At 38.7% G+C, this 24,908-nt stretch overlaps 1 protein-coding gene across 21 annotated transcripts in view; it reads left to right on the top strand.

Moving 5' to 3' along the window:
• DOCK10 (dedicator of cytokinesis 10) overlaps window positions 1-24,908 on the top strand; it is a 241,864-nt gene that overhangs the window by 198,745 nt on the left and 18,211 nt on the right. For 7 of the 21 annotated variants that reach the window (XM_032480362.1, XM_032480364.1, XM_032480365.1 and 4 more), the window contains exons 29-50: window positions 1,106-1,189; window positions 3,354-3,450; window positions 5,144-5,188; window positions 7,030-7,205; window positions 7,331-7,447; window positions 8,582-8,693; window positions 9,411-9,532; window positions 9,622-9,736; window positions 9,826-9,892; window positions 10,118-10,165; window positions 10,690-10,803; window positions 13,443-13,567; window positions 15,745-15,857; window positions 17,436-17,573; window positions 18,248-18,430; window positions 18,836-18,946; window positions 19,953-20,186; window positions 21,378-21,435; window positions 21,739-21,837; window positions 22,471-22,577; window positions 24,330-24,452; window positions 24,561-24,674. In XM_032480362.1, the coding sequence (XP_032336253.1) occupies window positions 1,106-1,189; window positions 3,354-3,450; window positions 5,144-5,188; window positions 7,030-7,205; window positions 7,331-7,447; window positions 8,582-8,693; window positions 9,411-9,532; window positions 9,622-9,736; window positions 9,826-9,892; window positions 10,118-10,165; window positions 10,690-10,803; window positions 13,443-13,567; window positions 15,745-15,857; window positions 17,436-17,573; window positions 18,248-18,430; window positions 18,836-18,946; window positions 19,953-20,186; window positions 21,378-21,435; window positions 21,739-21,837; window positions 22,471-22,577; window positions 24,330-24,452; window positions 24,561-24,674 (2,502 nt within the window). The remainder of the gene's footprint in view (window positions 1-1,105; window positions 1,190-3,353; window positions 3,451-5,143; window positions 5,189-7,029; window positions 7,206-7,330; window positions 7,448-8,581; window positions 8,694-9,410; window positions 9,533-9,621; window positions 9,737-9,825; window positions 9,893-10,117; window positions 10,166-10,689; window positions 10,804-13,442; window positions 13,568-15,744; window positions 15,858-17,435; window positions 17,574-18,247; window positions 18,431-18,835; window positions 18,947-19,952; window positions 20,187-21,377; window positions 21,436-21,738; window positions 21,838-22,470; window positions 22,578-24,329; window positions 24,453-24,560; window positions 24,675-24,908) is intronic. The other 14 variants (XM_032480368.1, XM_032480369.1, XM_006181752.3 and 11 more) reach the window with 7 other exon arrangements.

Below are 24,908 nucleotides of genomic sequence, written 5' to 3'. Positions count from 1 at the left end.
AACTGGAAGAACGTTGTTAGCGAAGACAGCTCTTGTTTATACACAGGTGTATTTCGGCGGGGGACTTCCCACTTGCTATAGCTACACCAAGATTTTATACCTTGGTACCTATAACAAGATTTTATGTCCAGTCCTTTGTGAGAAAAGAGGTTTGTTTGTAATGTTGAGGAGAGATTAAGAAATGCAAAACCATTGTAGTGGATCACACTGGACTCTTTGGACAAGAAAGAAGCCTTCTATACCAAGTGGTGTGGCAGCTGAGACAGTTCCCCGTGTAGTGCGCACGCTCACTCACATGTGGATGGACGGAGTGAAACTCGCACACGCAATAATGACCCCATGTGCCAATCCGCTATTGTGCTTCCCCAAGATACTGCATCAGTGAATACGGTCCATGCCTACTTCACGCTCGTCTAGTGCAGTAATTGGCCACTGTAGCTTGGTTGCTGTTTAAGTGGCCATCAGTCTTCCAACTGTGCCAGCTTGGAAGACTTGCCTGACTCCTCCAAACCTCTCTACTGTCTGACTCTCCTAATTTACAGTTAGGAAAGTTTGACGACAGAATAAGAGAGACAAACAATAAGCAGCTCACTGATGGAAATCTTGGGCTCTCTTACCTTCACTCTTCAAATTTGGCTGAAAAGCTGGTCTGTTGAAGGAGGCCAGTGAGATTTAAAAGGCTTTCCTAACCTGTCTCTGCCACCCCTGTTCCTACCCAGTGTTGTACAGCAAAGGATGTTCACCTGAAGAACTATGGAATCAAATTACTAAAAAACAATAGTAAAATGTAACTAAGTGGTTTTAAGAAACAGACAAGTGAAAACCAAAACTTTCTATATTAAAATAAAAGGACTGTAATATTTCATTGCAAACCTCTAAGAGATGTTTTGTAAAATTGATAAATATGGGTTTATAACTTCCTGGTATCTAGAATTTTAATTAGTTGCCATATGTGGATGACTGCTTAAACATATTGTAGAGATTTTTAAAACATTTATTATTGAGTTACATGGTATTTTCCATCAATATACTTAATCATGTTTTCTAACAACTTAATGACCCTTAAAGTAAAAACGTCTGAATTTAGAATTTTTTTTTTTTTTAGCGCTGCTTTACGTTTATGGACCGGGGTTTTGTGTTTAAGATGATTAACAATTACATCAGCATGTTCTCCTCTGGTGATCCCAAGGTAAGGACCACATGCAGGAGAGAGAGCTTTCTAAACTGTTACATTATGAATAAATAAACTGGTCCTAGCGTGTATCCATCTAAGACAATAACCTATCCATTCTCCGTATCAAAAAATAATTTCTATACCAATGAGAGGCAGCCTTTTAAAATAGTTCATCTGCTCAGTAAGTCTCCTTCGTGGGGGACCAAGGGGTGTGGCATGAAAGTGTTTGCATGTTACTTCCATTTCCTCCCGGCGGTGAAAAGGAGTGATTCTTTCCAGTTGCAATCCTGGTACCTCAGGTTTGCTCAGGACTGTCTTAGTTTTAGCAGTGAAAGTCCCCCTTCCCTGGAAACTTTCTGTCTTGGGCAAAATGGGACATTTGCCCACCCTACCTAACTGGGGAATATGTGCTGGGAGACAGGCACATAGACTGTCCAGAGGGCAGTGCTTCTCAAAATGTGTTCCTCACCCAGAGATCTCAGAACTGAGATGCCACAGGCGGGGCCAGAAATCTGTATTGCAGTCAGACTTTCAGATGATTCCTCTGCCCTCTCAAGTCTGAGAGCCACTGAGCTACATAATAGAGGGAAATAAGACAGGAAATGGGCCAGATCATGAACGTTACATCAGTCAAGCTTCTTTGTGTTGCAAGCAACAGAAACTCCAGTTTAAGCAAAAGGGAATTTATTGGAAGGGTACTGGGAGTGAATAGCATTGATAAAATTTCTGGAGAATGAGGCTTGGAAAAGAGCAGGTAGCAGGGCACTTCCAGGGCACAAGAGTAATCCCAAAGGAGGGACCAGTGGCCAAGGTCCACCGCTGCTTAAATAGTCAAACGGGACCATTTTTCTCTTCTTAACACTCTGCTAAGATTTATTTTCCAGAAAAGAGCATGTGACCAACCTGCTTTGGGTCACATGCCTCCCTCTAGGGGAGGGAAGACAGGGCACCTGAAGTACTAATTCCCCATTAACCTCTACCCATTGGAAGATGAGTCCCCAAGGTGAAATTATCAAGGTATTAGGAAAAAATAATGAATATGGAAAGGCCAAAAATAAATAATGATCTTCTTAGAGCCTTTCATGTTATCCTTAGGAGCCTGCACATTACTTTTTGTCAGAGGAGATTTACTTTAGGCTCGGAGAGTTACGTGATTATATGTCATTTGGTTTTGAGAATCCAATTCTCTCTGTAAACATCTTTTGAAAGACATTCTTCATTAGTCCTCCAATTATGCATGAAATTTGCAGAATATCCTTTTAGGAATAATTCCAGCAGGCCTAAATTATACATTTTTTTTTCAAAGACTGAACAGAATGTACGCAATGAAGAAACGTTAACATGTAATTCAATTATGTTCCTGTTCTCTTTGATGTTCAAAGCACTGTTGTATACTACCTTGTTTGAGATGGCAGTATCTTAAATTATTGACTCAAGTTGCCACAAAATTCTAAAATATCTGAGCAAATAGAATGTATTTGATTTTGTCAGCTGGTATTAGTGAATATAATGAACACAATTAACTGAGCCTTAAAAAGCTGATTACTTAGTTTGCATGACAATGAGATAGAATGGTTATGAACACGCTAATTGCTCCTATTTATGTGGTTGTTTTTAAGACATGTATTAAGTTGTCTTAGCCCATGTCTGCACTCCATTTATCACTGTCCTAATCAAAGCATTACTGAAAAGACAGACTTGTTTGCAGGGGCAGGGAAGAGGTGGAATTAAATAGCGTACCCTAGAATAAAAGAGAGAGACTCTAATTTTCGATTATCTGCGGTCTTATCTTCTGGGTGCCAGGAGTTAGCGTGACCTGTCCTTTGAGCTGAATGTAACTGTAGAGCTCTGCATATGCAGTGAGGCAGCATGTTTCTCAGAATAAATGTTGTGATCAAAGCTAAAATAATAAAAAGTATGACTAAGATCGTATCCCCTGGAAGTTCAGTGTAGGATACAAATGGGATGACTTCTTGAAGAAACCTTGACCAATCTCCAAAAATAAGGAGCCTGGCTGCGTTTACCACTTGAGAGGGGACAAAATCCTTTAAACTGAACAATTACCTGGTGGTCTCACAGAATTAACTCCATCTCCTTTGTAGATAGAAGATTCAAGTGTAGATATTATATTAACTTTCTTGGTGTGTAAATAATAGTCATTTGTTTACCTCTTTTTCAGACTTTATGCCAGTATAAATTTGATTTTCTTCAGGAAGTATGTCAGCATGAACACTTTATTCCTTTGTGTCTCCCCATAAGATCAGCAAATATTCCAGGTAATAAATCCCAGAGTTGTTATCAGTTCCTACAGAGTAAACACTTCTGTTTGTTTGCTTGTTTTGTCTTTGTTCGCTGCTGTTTTCCTGTTTCCTCGGTCTTGATTTTGTCTGAAGTTGTCACATGGACATTAGACCCAGGTCATCAGCTTAAAGTGCAGAAGTTGGTAGCATGTGGCCCAGAATACAGAGCTGTATTTCTCAATTTTTGTCTATGTTTCCTTTTTCATTAAAGAGAAGGTCAACATAACCACAAAATTGATGCTTACAAATCAAAGAATTTTAACCTAGAGCCACACTGTCTTTCACCATGCTGGCTCCAAAAGACAACTTCCCTTTGATTTTGAGAGACAAAAAATTACAGGGAGAAAGAGTTACACTCTGTGAGTATGAATTCGTTTAAAATTTTCAATCAACGTGTGCACGTTAAAATGCAATTCCTCAAAATGAGATTTATATGAAGAAAACTGTTACCTTGAAAGGGAGGAAGGCAGGCAGGCAGGTGGGCAACATTGTAAATACTTGATACTCTGGGTCAGAAAGAGATAGCTGTGCAGGTAAAACTGGGGCTTCACATTTTGTTTACTATACTTACTATAGCATACATGGTCTACAGATGATATACTCATTTATTACTTTTGTTAAAATATATATATACACATAGACTATATATTATATATATACTGATATACGTATATATTATGTATACATACACACACATACCAGGAGAATCATAGTAGAGGGTGAGCATCATTCATCTAAACATCAGAAATTAATCAGATATCAAGATGCAAAGAAAACACTTAAGTGATTTAGGAACTTAAAATACTTTACCTCTATTTTGCAATGTAATCAAATGTTGAGTCATGTTGTACAGCTGAAACTAATATAATGCTATATGTCAGTTATACCTCAATAAGACAAATAAACTTGTAAATAAATTCATTAAATACTTCTAAGAAGTGAGTAAATTACAAGATATACTTTTGATTTTCGTGGAAAGCAGAACTAAGATGGTAAAGAGCATCTCCATCTGTATTATAACTTGCACTAATATTTTCGAGGGAAAAAGAGTACGTACGTTACTAAGCCTATGAAAGTTTTGTCATGTTAATCTTAAATATAAGCTGTATACATTATTCCATTATTTTCCTAATTTATTAAATACATTAAACTAAATGCCTTCATAGAATAAAGGGTAGGAAAGTTGTTTTGGGCCATAATATTTTTAGCTTCTTGTTTTGTGTTACGTTTATGAACTAGTGCCAAGTTACTGCTGGATTAGACAGGCTGGTTAAGATACGCAAGAGAATCAAACCTGTTTTTGTCATTTGAATTCTAGTCTTTTACTATTTGTCAGTAGCTCAGAAGAAAGCCTGATAACCTGTTTCTAGATCTGATATTATCAACAGTGAACATAAAAATTTGTGTGTCATAGCAAGCAGATTTCTGATAGAAAAATTGGTGCTCAAGAAGAGGCTGAGAATTAAAACAATTCTGTTCATAGCATTTTTTTTTCAGGAAAGAAGTAAGCAACTTAAGGTACTTGTCTTGAAAAACAAAGCTTTATTGAAGGGACTCATATCTTAAGACAGTATATTTTAATTTTTCAGTATAAATTATACATAGTTAATGAATACAGTATCTGAGTATGTATTTATCTGAACTTTTTGTTTATTTATATTAAATCCAGATCCTTTGACACCTTCAGAATCAATACAAGAGTTACACGCATCAGGTAAATAATATTTTATATTACATTATCTCACAATTTGATAATATTAATGAGTACACATACTTCAAATTTCCAATTTCCAGATGCTAATAAATAGCCACATATGTAATAGCATCTAGCCGAAATAGTCAAAAAGTTGACTGAACTTTTCCCTGGTCACAGATAATTAAATGCTTTTCCAGCTTGATAATTAAATGCTTCCCCAACTTGAATTCTTCCATACTTTATTCTCCAGAGCTTGAAATTATTTTAACTTCCCAAAGCATCTGAAATTTTCTTAGAATGTATCATAAATAAAATTCCCAGACATATGTAATAACTACTTGTTCAACGTAACTAGCTTTATATGACACATGAATATATATACCACAATCTACATCTGGCTTTCACATTGCCAATATATCACAGCCTGGTTGGGCCGTTTTCTCAAGATTGAGATGATTAAAATCATGTCAGTTTATTTTTACCTGAAACAAGTTCACAACTTAAAATAGTCTGGGCACACTTTTTTTTCTAAGCTTACATTGGGAATTTAAGTTCTGTTCTCTTTCTCGTTCCTATTACTTACTAGCTCATGGAAAGATTTATTTAACCTCACTAAGCCCTTTGATCTTAGTTTCCTGACCTTCCTGATTCTCTATACTTTCACCTTCGGCATCTTCATGGACTTAAAAAAAAAAAAATACGTTTAATTTGCTCCTGGTCAGTTAGGACCTGGAATATTCCAGTAGGTCGTTATTCCTAATGGGTCGTCCTGAGGATTGAAGGGGACGTTGCTTGTCAAGTGCTTAGCTGAGCGTTGGCCCGCAATCTGGGTTCCACAGGTGGGCACTAGTCTTGTTATTAACAGTCACCTTTAGGAAGCCCACTGGACGATTCTGAAAAAAAAAAAAAAAGTGTTATTACTGGAAATCTGAGTTTCCTTTCTCTACAGTTCAGACTCAGAATTATGCCGCCCCCTTTGGTTTTCCCCTCTCTTTGTTCTTTCACATCCTGCAGCTCGCTTGTCTTGGTGATTTTACTTCTGCTACTTGGGTCCCACTTCCCCAGGTCCAGACACCGTCTCACCTGCCCTCTCCCCCATTGCTCCAGCCTCCTGGACTGTAGCCATCACCCCACATCTCCCTACAGTCTGATTCATTCTGAGCCTCTCATATTAATTATTTAAAAAGTACAGATCTGATGGGGCCACTGATCTAAAAGCTGTCAGTGAGTTCACATTCCCTACAGAATTAAGTGCAAAAGCTGGAGGGACCTAAATGCCAGCTAAGGAATTTGTACTTGAGTTTCTCCACCGTCTAGCAACATTCTCTTCTCAAGTCTTAATTCTCACCACTCCTCTTCTGGTTGCTGACCTTACAGGTCTTTCCTACCACCTGTGCTCCCCACATACCTGTGCTTTCAGAAGTCTGTCAAAACTCCATCCATTCTCCTCTCAACCTCCTCTCCCCCATCCCTGCCTCCACTGCCTTCTGCTGCTCCCCCAACTCTCCGCATCTTCAAACCTTAAGCATCCTTCAAATGCCCATCTCAACACATTCCTTCCACGTCTCCTGACTCCTCCAGACACAGAATAAGTTGTTCTCTTCTGGACTCCTGTAATACTGTAGACATGCCACTTTTATGGAATTGAACAACTGTCATTGAGTACTATTTGGATTCGTACACGCAGAGAATACTTCCTGAGTGTTCCTCTTCACAATTCTCACCTCAGTAGCAAGACTATATTACTGAATTTCTCCTAGGAGTGAGAGGGTGGATGGTTGCTTGCTAAAATTTACCTCTCGATTATCAAGTCATCCTTGGACTTTCAATAACATGACCTCTTTACGTTCCTCACAAAGATATGCCTGAATATTCAGTCACGAATGAATTTTGCCGCAAACACTTCTTAATCGGAATTCTGCTCCGAGAAGTCGGCTTTGCTTTGCAAGAAGACCAAGATATCAGACACTTAGCTTTAGCTGTCCTCAAAAACCTAATGGCTAAGCACTCATTTGATGATCGATACAGAGAACCAGTAAGTGGTCTTCCCTCTCCTGTCCCTAAACACCGTTTATTGGTTCACTGCATTAAACGCATATCAAGCCTACGATTCTATTGATTTTTATGTGAATCATTTCTTTTGGCTACTTTCCCACCCAGGGAAAGCAGGCCCAGATAGCAGGTTTATACATGCCTCTCTATGGCATGCTTCTGGACAATATGCCAAGGATCTACCTGAAGGACCTGTATCCTTTTACCGTCAATACATCGAATCAGGTAAGTTCACGTAATATTCCAAGTGCCTATTTAATAAAGAGTTTGCCCATTCTATATTTTTGCCCTGGATAACAGTTTTCCCCCGACTGTGAGCAAACTAAGGATTAGGCAGCGCTTCTTGCGAGGTGTTTTGAAATGTTTGCATAGTGTCATTTTGTTTTCCGTATTGGTCTCTGATGCCTTCCACCTAGTCCATCTCTTCAGTGTTTTGTTTCCATTTTCCTCTGTTCTCTATGTTGCCTTCCAGTTCTCTCCAGTTTGTACGAGGTTCCTCTGTTGCATTCATGGCCCCATCCTCAGTGTACACCTTTTCCCACCACCTTTCTGCATTGGCTTCAGGCCCACCTGGTGTCTGTTGAGCCAAGTGCCTTATTCACGGTCACAGCCCAGGATGGCCTGTTTTGTCATCCTTCCTTCGTTGAGCCATCAGAATGACTGCCCAGCAACCCACTTGAGATCTGTTGCCTATGTTCTTATCCTAGATGAGTTGCTACACTGCTGAATCAAGTAATTATGCAAGATACTACCATCTAAAAATTAGGAGCTATGCCTTTGGAATTCTAGGGTGTGGGGGAACCTTGTTCAAATCCCAACAGTATCAGTTACTATCTATGTGACCTTAGATAAGTTATCCAACCTCTTCATGCCTCCATTTCCTCATTTATAAAACAGGACAGAATCTCTCCATCAGAGGATTCTTACAAAGGTTAAATTGTGTAATAGAAAACACTCATCATAGAGACTGGCACATAGTAAACACTTACAATCTAGTTTTTAGAAATAGATTAATATGCATAAAGTAACCTATGATGGTAATAATATATAATCTACAGTATAATCCATGAATATATCAATAGCCACTTCAGCCATTTGGTCTGTAAGTAAAAGACAGTTTCCACCACATTATTAAAAAATTTCTTAAGAAGTTGAAAATCATGTAAGAAATCAAATTGTGACTACGAGTTTGGTTGGACAGTTTTCATTTTCACTGCCTACTTCAGCAGAAAATCTTTGCTAAAATATAAAAGATCAAATCACAGATCATCTCATTGAAAGTGTTAATGAAGAAGGTGTGTGTGCGTCTACAGTGTTGAAATATGATTCCCACTGATCTCTTCTGTGCTTTGAATACAGGGGTCTAGAGATGACCTCAGCACCAATGGAGGATTCCACACGCAGTCAACTATGAAACATGCAAACTCTGTGGATACGTCATTTTCTAAAGATGTTTTAAATTCCATAGCAGGTACTTCAGACCTTCCAGACACTTGTGTTTAACACTCATCCATGTTTACACTGTATATCACTGTGCTTTTTACCCACTCTATAATTCATTACACAGAATTTATGTGTAAAGTATATGACATTTGTAACACTGACAAGTCTTGTTAAATATTTCTTTGAATGCCATCCAGCAACTTCCTCATCTACTTAGTGTTAATTTTTACTTGGATCAAGGAGCAGTCTACTCAGATGTTATCAAACTGTTTCATCCTGGAAACAATCTTGAAGTTTTCATTGCATACAGCCTTTTAAAATATAATAACCCTTCAACTTCAAAGATGATTTTTAAGAACTATTACAGAAATGTCATCTCAATTTCTTATAAACTGTCAGAAATTGAAAGCTTCTTCCCCAAAAGCATTCTTAGGAACTTTTATTAAGCATTTTCAAACAGAATACTTTCTTTGAAAAGCTTTTTAAGAAATCAGAAGAATAAGCTTTATTTCCGTTTATAATGGTCTAAATTCTCCTAAATCCTTAATGCTGGCGTGGCTGTTAGAACAGTATTTTAGGAGTTGCATATCTTTAATGGCAATCCCAGACTCTATTATGTCAACTTTTCACAAGAACTGCTACCACCTGAATGATCAGCATCTTTTTTGGTTCGTCGTTTTAGCTTTGTGTGTGTGTGTGCTCATACATCTCATTGTCATCCGTGTGCTGTGGCTTGTGTTTACAGCATTTTCATCAATAGCTATTTCTACAGTAAATCATGCTGATTCCAGAGCTTCCTTAGCAAGTCTTGACTCCAACCCAAGTACCAATGAGAAGAGCAGTGAGAAGACTGACAATTGTGAGAAGGTACGACTTCCCTCCCCCACTTACTGAGCGCGTTATGAGTCAGCAGTCTCCCGCCCTTACTCAATCCTTGTTGGTTCTTTAATTCCTAGATTCCAAGACCCTTGTCTCTGATAGGCTCAACTCTTCGATTTGACAAGTTAGATCAAGCAGAAACCAGGAGTCTTCTTATGTGCTTTCTTCACATTATGAAAACAATTTCAGAGGGTAAAGAGAGTCCTTTAACATTAAATTTTTTAAAATGACAAAAATTTTGAATTTCAAAGAGTCTCACGCTACTTGGTGTCTCCTTTCAGAGACCCTGATTGCGTACTGGCAAAGAGCACCCAGTGCAGAGGTGTCCGACTTCTTCAGCATCTTGGAGTAAGTTTTTAGAGTGGATTCATTAACACTTTTTTCTAGAATCTTCAAAATATTTTAGTATACTTTTTTTTTGTTATGAGTATCATGTAGTGGAGTATCTACCAGTGATTATGTGTAAACTACTTAAAGAAAACTTAATATTTTTCTTTTAATGTACTTGGATGAACACGTTGTGTAAATTAAAAAGTATGAATAATTAGAACGTGGCTTTTTTTTCCTTTCTAGTGTTTGTCTTCAAAATTTCAGATACCTGGGAAAACGTAATATAATAAGGTAACAATTTTAAATTCCAAAAGATGAGGCTGATCTTTTAAAAAGAGTTATGACATATTATTTAATGTATTCTGTTGGACTTACAGATGTTATGTTAGAAATCCTAAAAGCAAATAAGGATTGTAAGGTTGACTTCACATTCGACGTAAAGTGTGATGATTAATACCCATAGTAGATCTAGGAATAGTTAAGTTCTCCAGGGAATAAAAGCACAAAACACACATTTCAGAAAGGAAACCACATTTCATGTATCTTCTCAATTAATTTATCTATCTTTATATGAATATAACTTGGAAGATACCTATTTAAGAAGATACTGCCAATAAACTAAAAAAAAAAAAAAATCTGAAATAAATGAGCTGCATCCTTTTCTCATGAGAGACAACAGTGACCCCAACACCTTCCCTAAACCCACAATTTCCTGTTTCCAGAAGAAAATGTGATTTTATTTTTCATCACTTTGTCAGTTGCTGTTTTGTATTCATATATAAATTACAAACACTGAGCTATGATTAAAACCTCAGTCTTCCTTGCAGAAAAATTGCTGCTGCATTTAAGTTTGTGCAGTCCACCCAGAACAATGGAACTCTCAAAGGATCGAATCCATCCTGCCAAACTTCAGGCCACTTGTCACAATGGTAATGTTACATTTGCTTGATATTTAAAATTATATTGTGTGCTTACATGTATGTGTATATATGTATGTATATGTGGGGTGTGGCTATAGACTTATTTACCTACACACAGGTACATACAAACCAAACACAGATTTCAAGTAACACTCTGGTTCTTTGAAGAAAGTTAGTAGGTACTTCCCTGTCTGCCCCACTAGCTTGTAAAGACCTAAAAAGCAAGGATTATACCTTATTTATGTGCCCATAGGGCACAATGCCTTGCATAGAATGAGGGTCAATGAGTATCTTAATTTCATTGAACCTGAAAAAACACAATTCCAATAAATACCTATTTTAATGTTAGCTAATCTCCTGGTGACAAAGTAAAATGTGGAGTCATGTCTCCCCTTTCTGTTCAGTAATTATAGAATTTTAACTGTATTCTTAGTTCTTAAAGTGTTTTTTAAAGACTCAAAGGCAGTGTTGCCTGTGATTAGGTTTTTGTCTGGTTGTATAAAGAATTCAGAGGTGAGACATGGAGGTCAAAAAGTAAAGTGAGCATTTATTTAACTATAGATAGGATGCTTTCAAGGGGAAAGCAGGCAGGCTCAGGTGAGCAGCTGCATTGAGTTTCTTTGACAAGTTGGTTACACAGGGTGTAAAAAGGAATGGACAGAATATTCGTTAGGGAGGGAGGGGTTTGGGGTCATAGTCCCTGATTTTCCTCCCAGCCCCACCTTCTTGAGGGGAGGAGGGATTTTTGTTCTTATTTAGTCTGTCTTGGAAGTGTCATGTCGTCAGTGCATGATGGGTACTTCTAATTGGCAAGACTAAGTTTATTGTAATGAGGGCATAATGAGCAAAAGGTTACATTCAGACACTGGAGATTCCTGCCTTTTTCTACCTTCCTTTGCCTGCCTCCAGGACACTTGTCACCCAAAATGTGTGATTTCTTATAGTCCAGAGGTTCCTGCTTTCCTCTCTCTGCCCAAGGACCCCCATTGTTCACAAGATGTATGGTTTTCTGCCCTTCGATCTGTGCCCCCATTTCTCTGCTCATATCTAGCTATCTGCCTGCTCTAATAGAAGGAAGCATGGCCGGCCCATAAGCTCACTTTAAATTTCCTAGTCATCAGACTCATGTGACTAGCATATAAAACCAAGGGTCTCCCTTTATTAACCTACCCTACAGGAAACATTTGCCTTGAAATCCTACCTTAAAGCTCCTCTGGGCCTAGTAAATCAGAATTCTATGCTAAAATGTTCTCCAGGTTGATTTATTCCTCCCAGGAATATCATAATAATATATAATATGAAAATGGCTATATTTTATAGTTTTAGAAAGAAATATGAAAGTAATATATAGCCAATAAATCATAGAATAAATTTTGCCTCTTTATCCATGAAAACCCCTTGAAATTGCCCCCTTATGAGAAAGTAAATGAAAAAATGTAATGGTTGTGTCTTTGCAGATGGTAGTAGAATGGAGGACTATAAACAATTACTTTCTCGACATTTAATGACGATGGTAACCCACCTGAGGCCACTACAGTTTTGTAGAAATTTGGTGGATTAGATTTCAGGCTCCTCCCTGAACCATCTGGACAGGTCCCAGTAATTCCCCCAACTCCCCTCCTAGAAACCACGGCTTTTCTTCCAGAAATTACAGACTGAAGCAGACGCAAAACCTGGAAATAATCCAGTCCCGGAGGTCCAAGCCGTACAGCCCCAAGCCCATTATTCCTTGTAGCGACAGGAATGACCCAGACTCGCCTGGCTCCTGAGAGCCAATGTCAGATCTCCTGGGCCCTGATCCATCCAGAGCGTTTGATTGAGCCAGAACCAAATAAGCCTTGAGGAGGAAGACAAAGAGAAAACTGTTGCCTCTTTTTTAGGCTTGACTTTCCAGGGTGTCCCCTATTTGCCTCCTTTCTTCAAAGAAACGTTCCATTACCTTGGCCAAATGATGGCTTAAATGAAAGTCAGGACTAGGAAGTATGCCTGCTTCCACAGTAACACTGGCTCATTCCCCCAGTTGGAAGTGCCAAGGGGGCGTCCAGTGAAAGCCGGGGCCATTGTCCTCGCTCTGGGAAAGTAGCACCACAGAGCCCCTCAGCTCTCCCCCCACAAGGATCCTGTGTCAGCTCCACTGGGCATGACACAAACGGAATGACAAATCCCCAAAGAATTTCCAAACACAAAGAAGAAACAAAGGATTGTTTTAGACCAGATTTTACTTATTTACATTTTACCTCCTAGGAATAACTGATACAGTTGAGCTATACAGTTTTATGCTTTTTTAATGTCTACCTCTGCGCCTTTCTGATCAACCGATAGCCAATTTAACATCCACGGAATCCCATGATTTCATTAAATAATAATGAAGATGCTTGTGCAGAGTTTAATTCACTATCTATTACTTGTCTGTTACCCTTTAGTATTTATTATCATTCTGAATCCTTTTTTGGCTTAAATAAAATTTCTCCAAAACTACTTTTAAAAGTCCCTCTCATCATGTCACCTGTAATTAATATTTTTAATAAAATGTCTCTATTCAAAAATGTTTTTAAATACTTGACTCCATCTAGAATTTTTGAATGAACATCTGATTATCATATCCCCTAGGACTTTAACCATTTTTTTTTTTTTTACTTAATTTTCAGGATGCACACCGTTTCCAGCCATGAAGGACAGAAGCAGCACAGATCACAAACTTTACCGATAATTCGAGGCAAAAATGCACTTTCTAACCCCAAACTCCTACAGATGTTGGACAATACCATGAGTAGTAAGTAAAACAGAAACAATGGGAACGAGACGGTTATCATTGTTCTCTCGGTGTGTGCAGGACATGAAATGCGTTGTGTTTCAGAAATGTGAGGAATGTCAACGGGCCACTGAAAGCCCTGGTTTTCAGGCTTGTTGTAACCTGGGGAATATTTCTGAGAGGAGAGAATCAGCAAGAAGCAGTTTGAAAAATGCAGTGTCCTCGTGAGGGTAAAGGGGGAAAGTAAAGCTCTGAATATACTGTGTTCAGTGTGGCTCCTCTGGAAACAAGTGACTTTGGCCCTGGGAGGGTTATGGCGGCCCCTCTCAACCAGATTATTACTGTCTGCCCTTTGGGAAGAGGAGAAAGTTGTCCATGTCCTAGAAGCAGTAAGCATGCCCATCCTGAATCCAATGATCCATACATTCCAGATGTGAACAAAGCAAAAATGGGACCCAGTGTTTTGTATCACGCAAGTGTTAGCGATTATGGACATGTGACCACAGTTAGCTGTTTGAAGGTATGTAGCTTAACCTGTCACTACACTTAGTGCCTTTCTGAGGAGGCCATTTATGCAGATCATCCACTGAGACTAAACATTTGGTCTGTTAGTCTGGGAGCCTAAAACTTGACCCAGACTAATTATGGAAGAAATGTGACTGTGCCAATGGCTGAATCAATGGAAAAGAAGTGAGAAATGGTGGAAAACAGACCACTCTGGTCCTTTGGAAAGCCTATAGCTGACATATGAAAAGAGCACACTTAGTTCAACCTGCTACAATAAGAGACTATAGGTTGTATAGCTTAAACAACGTGTATTTCTCATAGTTCTGGAGGCTGGGAGGTCCAAGATCAAGGTACCAGCAGATCTGATGTCTGGTGAGAACCTGCTTCCTGGTTCGCAGATGGTCATCCTCTTGCTGTATCGGCACATGATGGAAAGAGAGATGATTTCTGGTGTTTCTTTTCTTTTTTTTTTTTTCTTTTTTTGAGTGAAAATAGATTTATTCAGAGAGATACATATCCCATAGACTGAGTGGAGGCCATCTCAGAAGGCCAGAGAGGCCACGAGGATGGGAGTGGGTATGTAAAGCAAAAGTAGGTACACACACCATAGACAGAGTGCAGGCCATCTCAGAAGACAAGAGAAAGGCCACGAGGTGTGGGGGTTGTTAGTTTTTATGGGCTCCGTAACTTCATATGCTAACAAGTGGGAGGATTTTTCCAACTACTTTTAGAGACAAGGCTGGGATCCCCAGGAACTGGGCCACTGCCCACTTTTTGACCTTTTGTGGTCAGCCTTAGAGCTGTCATGGTGCCTGTGGGAGTATCATTCACCATGCTATTATAATGAGCGTATTTTGAAGCTTAAGGTCTACTGGGAGTTGAATCTTCTGCCATCTCGATGCTAATTGCTGTGTCATTCTTTTCATGATAGTGCCCTGCTCCATTCCCTCCAGCCTCATGCCCCCCTCAGAGATTTTACTCCCATAATCTTATGGGAAGCAGAGGGGCAATGTTCCATCTTCTGAAGCTGCTTTAGGGCAGAGTGGGGGCATTGATCCTGCCTGTCAGGGAGTAAAAGTCTCTGAATGCCTAATCTAGGGGGCCCAGGGGCAGGATAGCTTCTTGTTTCAAGTCAGAGGACAGTATGGGCTAGAATCCTTGCATAGCCATCATCTTAATGTGAAACTTTTGTAACCTGGAAGACTTGAAGTTTACCGAGAGGTTAAAGAGACGTGGTCCAAGGAGTAGGAGGACCGTTAACTGTAAATGGGACCAAATGTCCTAATATATAGGCTCCCTCGTGCCACACATTATCAATATAAAGATAAGCATTTATATGGGGGCCAGATTTTCCCCAGGGTGCACTTGTCTTCAGCTCTCATCCCATTCATGAGGCCTCCACTCTCATAATCTAATTTCCTCTCAAAGATCCTACTTGCAAATACCATCACATTGGGGATTGGGGCTTCAGCATATGAATTTGGGAGAATTCAATTATTCAGTCCATAGCACTCACTAAAAGCTCTGTCTAGTGGTTTTTCTTCAGCCAATAAAGAAATTTAACAAATAAAAGCACTTTGATTTAATAAATTACTCATCAAAACACCAGTGAACGTTAGCTATGTTGTAATAGAAGAAGGTACAAAGATTTGTCTTAGACATCTATGCATTTTCTACTTTGTATTTTGTAGGTAACTCCAATGAAATAGATATCGTACACCATGTGGACACGGAGGCCAATATCGCTACAGAGGTTTGCTTGACTATTCTAGACTTGCTTGCCCTCTTCACTCAGACCCACCAGGTGAATGTGACCGTAACATCTTCTGCAACGTGATAAAATGATAAGTAGTCATGTGCAGTCAAGGACATACTTTTAAGATATTTTATGAAAGCTATTAACCTTACATAAATCAACCTAAATCTGAGTGGGAAACACGCTAAAGATGAGAGTCAGAATTTATCAGAAGTTGGCTGATGCTCAGTTGATATACACACAGACACATTTCACTATTGTCCAATAAAAGACATTCTTTGTTCCTTCTTTCTCCTGCTTTACTGTCAGGCAGACTGGACTGAGCAAGAGTGTGACTCTACCTTTTCAATCTCAAAGAAAGAGACAAATTACAGCTAGGTACAATAGACCGATAACACTGAGCACCTTTTTGCATGATTGCTTGCCATCTGTATATCTTTGGTGAAATGATATCACTATGTACTATTAGACTGGCTACAGTTAAAAAGACTGATCATACCAAGTTTTGGCAAGGATATGGAGAAACTGGAACTCTCATCCACTGATGGTGAGGATGCAAAATGGAACAAACACCTTGAAAAACAATATGGTGGAATAAAAAGTTAAACATACATCTGTCATGTGACCAACCATTCCAATACTAGGAATTTACCTAAAAAAATAAAAGCATTTGTTCACACAAACTTTGTATATCAATATTCACTGAAGCTTTATTTTTAATAATTAAACACTGGAAATAACCAATATGTACATTTAAAATAATGGTGGTGTATCCATACAACAGAATACTGCTCAGTTATGCTCAGTAAAAAAAGTCGAACAAAAAGAGTATATTCTATGTGATTCCATTTGTGTAAAGTTTTATAAAATATGAACTACAGAAATTATATGTGAGTTACACTTCAATGAAGTTATTAAAAACATTAGCTCAACCTAACGAACTTCCAAATGTTAAGGGTTAAATTTGGAAAAAGTTGGTTCAGTTGAATAAAGTCTACATGAAACAGAATTACACCAAGAAATGATTCCCCTACTTTGAGGTAAAATGTCAGTATGGCAGTGGAAAAAACAAAATCCGTATTTCAGTTCTTTATTACTCAGTGGAATTGTCAATCAAATCTCATATACATTACAGGCTGTCATGCCTACAAAGACCTGCAGGTCTGTGACCTCATCTTCTACCTCTGTCCCAACCCAACCCTGCTCACCATGCTTAGGCTACTCTGATCTATTTTCTCAACTTTGAGCTCACAAGCTCATTTCCAACTCAACTCCCTGGTACCAGCTGTATTTTCTTCCTTGGACAATCCTCCTGGATCTGCCCATAGCAGATGTTTTCAGGTCCTATGTCAACTCATCTGTTAGAGAGGTCTTAACCACCTTGTATAAAGTAATTCTACCCCACAAAGCAGTCACTTTCTGTCATGTTATCATTTTACTCCATTTTCTTTTCTAGTATTTTTTTTCAGTCACTACGGTGTAAGTTTCATAGACCTTTTTATTCAGCACTTTATTTCCAGCACCCAGAATTGTGCATGTCACATAGTAGGTTCAGAGTAAATATTTTTTGAAAGAGTACAGGTGTCTTTTCACTCATCCTAAATAACTTTTGTGTTAAATTTCCAGAGACAGCTCCAACAATCCGAGTGTCAAAATTCAATGATGAAAAGGATCTTTGATACCTACATGCTCTTTTTTCAAGTCAACCAATCAGCCACGGCACTGAAACACGTATTTGCCTCCTTGAGGCTGTTTGTATGCAAGGTAAGGGTCCTCAAGGTTCCAGAGAAAGCTCGGTGAAGTGTTCATTACTGACAATAAACACATATTAATCCTTACATCTCTCAGTATGGAAGGAAGAAGGTTTTTTTTTTCTATGTTGGTTTATTAGGTTTTTATTAGACTATTTGGCCTTATTAAACTATTTGACTCATAATCTCAAAGTAAGTTCCAGCCTTGACAGCCTATCTGCTGAATATCAAAAGGGAATAAAATTAGTATCTGGCCACCAATTCTTTGGGTTCTCAGTGTTTGTGGCAGAGAGGTAAAATGCACACCATCAACTGTGGTGTCCGTTCAGGCCAAGTTAAAGGTTCCACATTAAAGTGGATACAGTAGAGACCACCTTTGAAGACCCTGGTGGTTTTACAATGTTCGGTAAATAGAAAACATTTCAAAGCTTTCATTCCATCACTGGGTTGTCATCCATCACTGATGCAAGAGATACTTACAGCATAGGTAATGATTGTTTCTAGGGAAAAAAAGAAATTCTAACATAGACTTTAGTAAATAAAATTATATCCTCTTCCACTTGCAAATGGAAGATAAAGTCTAGGTTGAAAAAAGAAAAATTTTATTCTAAGGAATTTTAAAATATGAGAATGAAAAAGCAAAGTGAAGGAGTGTTGTCCACTTCATCAGCGCTTCCGTTTCCATAGTTTCCTTCAGCGTTCTTCCAAGGGCCTGCCGACCTGTGTGGATCATTCTGCTATGAAGTCCTAAAATGCTGCAACCACAGGTCACGTTCAACTCAGACAGAAGCGTCAGCACTTCTGTATTTTTTCATGAGGAAGAATTTTGAATTTAACAAGCAGAAGTCAATTGTCCGGTCCCACCTGCAAGTAAGTGATGCCAATTTTCATTAACGTTGTTGTGAAAACCACTCATCCGTTTCAGCATGGATAAAAGCCTGCTGTCCCCAGGGCAACCAACTCCTACATCAGATTCCTCCTTAAAGACGCCCATCCCACGCAGTTGCGATTCATGAGAAGAGAGTGGGGCAGAAATCAGCAAAGCCCATAACTCCACTTGACCCTTTCCTTTCTTCTGTGAGGGAATAGAGTCATATAGAATATACAACCCAAACACCATGACTATTTCTAGGATTCCAAAGCCCACCGGATTCTCAACACATTCATTGGGCCTACAGGGAAAAATGAATGATACATTCAACTCAATAGATTTCTTTGGAGCTACTATTTTGGAGTAACTTACTTTTGAGATTTCATTTTTCTTTTCACTTCCAGCTCATCAAAGCTGTAAGCCAGTTAATAGCTGATGCTGGGATTGGAGGCTCTCGGTTTCAACATTCCCTTGCAATTGCCAATAATTTTGCCAATGGAGACAAGCAAATGAAAGTAAGAAATGCTTTGTGGGCTGTTTTTAAAGAATTGGGAATCAACTAAACTGGATTCTTTTGTGAGATATCAAAACCATAAAAAATACAAATTCTGTATTTTGTTTATTGACAGTTTAACTGAATACTTACATTGAGTTTGCTTGTTTGAATGGATAGTCAGCTCTTATACTTTCAGCATATCATCTGTTAAGTGGAATTTGCAAGATATAGGGTTGAACGATACGTAACAAGGAAACTAACCACAAATATCGAGAAATATAGTGATTCTCTCATAATCCTGTTCTTGGTCAAATTCATTTTATCTTTTTTTTTTAGGACTTTCTGGAGACTTCTCCTTCAGTTATTATACTAAAAAGTCCAGGGGGTAGAGCCTGATGTCAGGCATGGCTGAACCCAGGGATTGAAATAATGTTTTCAGATCCTACCCCCTCCTTTTTTTTTTTTTGCCTCTCTGTCACTTAGTTCAGTTTTCCTCTTTGTTTACTTCATTTACAGGTAAACTCTCCCCGTGAGCTTACTCACTCAGAAAATTCTGAGGACACCAGTAGAATTCTTTGTTCTTTAGTGCCAGTGAAAGTCTCAGGACTGAATCTGTTTGATCCAACCTTGTATCATATGTTCATCCCCAAACCAATCAGTGTGCCTTAGGGTATCAAAGAATATGACTGGTTGGCCAGGCCAGTATCATGCACAGCCCTGGTGCCTGGAAGTGAAATAGACCCATTCAAATCCCATGAACTAGAGCCAGAGAAGAGAGTATCTCAAAGGACAGTCAGGATGCTCTTGCTAGAAAGTAGGTTAGAAGGCAAAAGAATGGAGTCTACTACAACTACTATCTTCCAATGTGTACAACTGCAATCACAATACATGGAATTCATATATAAAGGATGTATGTTTTTGTGAACAATAGATAGAATGCATGAAACTGTGAAGCCAAGAAGCCATAACTAACAGCATAACTTGAGGTAAGATAACTTATGAATTCTAAACAGATGATGACCCAGGCTCTCTGTTTTCCAAAGAACAGCAATTTCCCAGCAGATGTGAAAGATCTGACAAAACGTATAAGGACCGTGTTGATGGCCACGGCTCAGATGAAGGAGCATGAGAAGGATCCCGAGATGCTGGTGGATCTCCAGTACAGCCTGGCAAACTCCTATGCAAGCACCCCCGAGCTCCGGAGGACCTGGCTAGAAAGCATGGCCAAGATCCACGCGAGAAATGGAGACTTGTCCGAGGTGATTAGCAAAGGCTTGGTGGTTCTCCATCAATGCCGTCCTCTTTAACATGAAGATTGGAGGATCATTCATGGCAGGCATATAAAAAGTTACATATGTTCCCACTAATGCAGATATGACCTAATTACATGTTCTGTGCTTTAAATTTGCATGTAGGATTCAAGGCTGCCTGACTCCATGTAAATGATGTCAGATAAAAGCCAGAGTCTGGGGGCAGCTGCAGTTGTAGGATGGGCGGTGTAGAACCAAATGCTAAAAGCCTGAGGCTAAGGAGGATGGCTGTGAGGGTGTCTGGAAATTCTCAGCATCGAAGCAGCTTCTGGACACCAACTGGGGGAACTTCTGCCTTATTCCAAGAAATACGTCCCCACTGGGTAGAGATTAATTTATCTAGGATTGTCCTAGAACCTCCAGTTCTTCTAAACACCTATGAGGGACTCTGGGATGGAAGTAGATCTGCCCAGAGGCTTCATTTGGTGGCAGCTTGATCAGGACAAAAATGAGAAACTACAGTTCCCTTGGACTGCCCTGAAAATGGAGGAATTCCTCCACAAAACTTCCATGGGGAAAGCTGAAGTCATTTGGACTCTTCAACAGGTCAGGATCTAGTATGTGTTCAGCGATGTTCAAGGCTTTACAAGGAGGTATTAGAGAACAAAAAAATGCCACCCACCTAATCTGATTGAGGAGAGCACATGTTACACAAGGTTACTCTGGTTAATCAGATGCCACCTTGACCCATTTTAAAGGCAACAGAAATTTGAATGGGGAGGTAGAAAAAGTAAAAAGACAGCTTATTGTTACCTCCAGTTTAGATCTAGATGGTATATTTTATAGTTTTAACAAGAAAAGAGAACCGTGGAGGTGTATATCTATATATCCCCACACATTGATATTAAGAAAGAAGATAATTCAATTCTAGGGGAAAATTCTTCAGGCCAGCTCATCACTCAACTGAAAACTACATTGAGAAAAACAAACCAAAAAAATTCACAAATATACATTTTATTCTGAATTGGGAACTTCTTGGAAATCTAATTGACTCTCATTTTCAGTTCTATCATTAAAAGGATTTCTCCACATATTCTGACTTGGAATACTGATTCGCCTTGGAAGATTAGTCCCGATTAGACAGACAGTAAAATCTATAGAGTGTGCCTTCCTCTCAAACTGTTTTCTTTTTCATTCCAGGCTGCTATGTGCTACATCCATATAGCTGCCCTCATTGCAGAATACCTGAAAAGAAGGGGTAAGTGACCACGTGAGGGGAGAAAGTCAGTATGTCGAAACTTAACTTAAAATGTATTAATTTAAAATTTTCCTTAATCTCAGTGCTTTCTTAAGCAACATTAATTATCATAGATATTTCTAATTATGCTCTACTTTTAAGTTTTAACTCTTTCTTTCATGCCATTATTATGTTTATTTTCTGTACAGCCAGGCTAACTGGTTCAAAACGAGGATGCTTCACTGGTTAACGACTTGTAGTTTCATAAGCTTGGATTAACATAAACTTGTGACAATGTCCTAACCTCATCTTGCACTGCCGTAGGTTACTGGAAAACGGAAAAGATTTGCACACCATCCCTGCTCCCAGAGGATATCCACCCCTGTGATAGCAACCCTTTACTAACCACTCCTGGTGGAGGAAGTGAGTGTCTAACTGAGCTCCTTTACCCCCGTGTAACAAACTGGTGAAAATTCAATCACTGCTTACATTTTACTTCAACGAAACTCTTAAATGTATTCCTAGAAGTAAAAACCATCTTAGACCTACAGAACCTACTCGATAAAAACTCAGAGTTCCTACCATTCAGAAATCCCATCCATCCAAAATTTGTGAAGTTTTGAATACTAAAAAGTTCTCAGCAAATAGAACCGCTTCTTCTCCAATATGATGACCCTATGTTACTGTTTTGAATCCTTTCAACATCCTTTGAGATGGATATCAATGTCTCTAGTTTAACAAATGAGGGAAACAAACTCAAAGAGGTTAATTAAAGCAAGGCATTGGAGCTGCATCAATCTGCAAGCCTGTGTTCTGTCCATAACTCCATGCCAGCTCCTTATAGGAAAGGGGTCACCTGATAATGACACAAAAGTTATAAAAAGGGGAACATTGCTCGCCTGGCAGAAAGTATTCATCAACCGTCATAATCTAACCATCTCGTTGACTGTGTGTGTTCTATAACCACCACGTGTAACGTCATGAAGAAAGGCAATATCTAATCCAAGCAGGATTTGGCTCAAATAATAATGTTGTATTTTGCTTGGTCCTCTCAAGGCATGTTCTCTATGGGCTGGCCAGCTTTTCTGAGCATTACACCAAATATCAAAGAAGAAGGGGAAATGAAAGAAGATTCGGGAATGCAAGATACACCATACAATGAGGTTAGACGAAAATTATCAAGTGAGCAGCAATTGAGTAAAAAGATGCATTGAATTGTAATATTAAGCTGAATTGGGGGGAGAAAAATCTTACTCAAAAATCAACTAAAGTCATTCTGTAATATGACTTAGACAAAATAAGATGCAGGCTAAAATTAAACTAAGATTAATAGGTATCAGATTCCATTGATAAAGCATAATTTTCAATGAAAATTGAAATTAAACTTGACTTCTCTAAGATGGACCCAAATACATATGATCAGCTCTTTTGTAAAATATAAAATCTCTAGTTCTGTGGTAAATGTGGAAAGGATGCTAAAAACTTTGTGGTCTGGTAACAGCTTTTCTTTAAGGCATCAGAAAATTTATTAACAAATAGACTTGAACAGAAGGTCTCACTAGATTCTGCAGAAATCCTTCTGGTGTGCAAAATATGTTTTTTTTTAATTCATAAAAAGAAGCTTTCTACCAAGAATTACTTAGCAACAATTCAGGCAAAGAAACTAGAACTCTCTTCATCAAGGAAATAAAATATTTCATATGCTATTATTTAATCATAATATTAGATTGATTAAAAAGGATACAGAAAGCAAATTTTGGAGTGTATTTCAATGAAATTTTACATTTGGTTGTACATTAATTCAGTGTACATTGCAAATAAATAGTAAATGCAGCTGCATATTTATATTAACTATTTCAAATAATGTTTAAGAATCTTTAAAAGACATTGTTGAAAACATTCCAATAATATTATGCACTTGCTCTAGAGAGTATATAATATGAATTCGGTTGAACATTTGTTAAAACACTAGTATATGTGAAGCATTGAGACTAAGATAAATAAGGCATAATTCCAGCTCTCAAAGGGTTTAGAATCTTGAGAAAGACACACTTCCTTCCAGGTGAGGAGTAGCCAGTCTAAGACGCAGTAACTATAAATCCAGGCATCATGTGTGGCCTCAATTAAAAGGGGAAGAATTTTTTTTAATGTGAAAGTGGTTAGAATGGAGACAATGGGACATGAATAAAAGCTCTCCAGACTTTTGCATGGGTCTTGACATTTGATAGGACCTGAAGGTGTCGAATGAGAAAATAAGGTTCTTCTGGGAGAAGCAACATCACAGGCAAAGTGTGGAAATTATAAAGTATTCTAAGAATGGCATGGTACAGTATGGCGTAGCCAAAGTGCAAAGTCAATGAATGGCAGGAGGCTGAAAGAGGGGAGAACTGACAAAGGCTGGTGCCTGGTTACGGAGCCCCTTCAATGCCATGCTCGAGAATTTGGACAGCAGTTCATAGACACTGGACTCTTCCAGTGGTTTAGAGCAGCAGAGAGCTCATGATCAGATTTATGTTTTAGAAAGAAAGATTACTGGAGAGCAACACACAGGATCCATTGGACCAGTTGGTGAGGGAAAACAGAGTAACTTGAAGACTACCCCGGGGCTCTGAGAGTGAAGAAATGGGTTTGATCTAAGCCAGTGACTGTGGGAATGGAAAGAACTAGACAGATCTGAATACTTTTCATAGATTTAAATTAGCAATTTTGAAGGACTAATTTGGTGATGGAAAGAGAAGAATCCAAGAAGATACCACCATCCTTTCCAGGATGGATGCAACTCTCAATCATAAAGAAACACAGAAATCCCACTATGAAAAAATAAAATTGGCAGTGCAACAGTTTTGAAGCCAGGTTTCAGGGATGAGCCACAAACTTAATCATGCACAATCTCATTTCCATTTGGGGAATTGCAGAATATCCTCGTGGAGCAGCTGTACATGTGTGTGGAGTTCCTTTGGAAGTCTGAGCGATATGAACTCATTGCTGATGTCAACAAACCCATCATTGCTGTCTTTGAGAAGCAGAGAGACTTCAAAGTATGTGTTCTAAACCTAGAAGTTGGTTCACATGTCATTTAAAAGTAGAAAGTCCCTATTTTTTTAAGCCAGCATCATCTTCATGAAACCCTTTGTTTCTGGTTTCAGAAATTATCAGATCTCTACTACGACATTCATCGGTCGTACCTAAAGGTCGCGGAGGTGGTGAATTCAGAAAAGCGGCTTTTTGGCCGCTTCTATCGTGTGGCATTTTATGGACAGGTAAGTTCCCTACAAGCAGCATGGCCTCTAAGTTCTGTTGAGCATTTGATTGCTGTCTTTCATTCTTTACAGGACACATCTAACTACTTGTACCAAAGGATTAAGGGAGTGGGGTGAGGGCGGGTGTGTACCTGGGTATATTTGAGTGTTTCTCCGGGTGTGAGGGTCTATATGTTTGGCCAGAGGAATGTACTAAATTGGAAAAAAAAAAAAAAGAGTGGAGAACTCCATAGG

The sequence above is a fragment of the Camelus ferus genome, chromosome 5 (assembly GCF_009834535.1).
Source record: "Camelus ferus isolate YT-003-E chromosome 5, BCGSAC_Cfer_1.0, whole genome shotgun sequence".
Classification (NCBI taxonomy): domain Eukaryota; kingdom Metazoa; phylum Chordata; class Mammalia; order Artiodactyla; family Camelidae; genus Camelus; species Camelus ferus.
The sequence above is the reverse complement of the archived record's forward strand: the minus strand, read 5'-3'. Positions and strand labels throughout refer to the sequence as shown.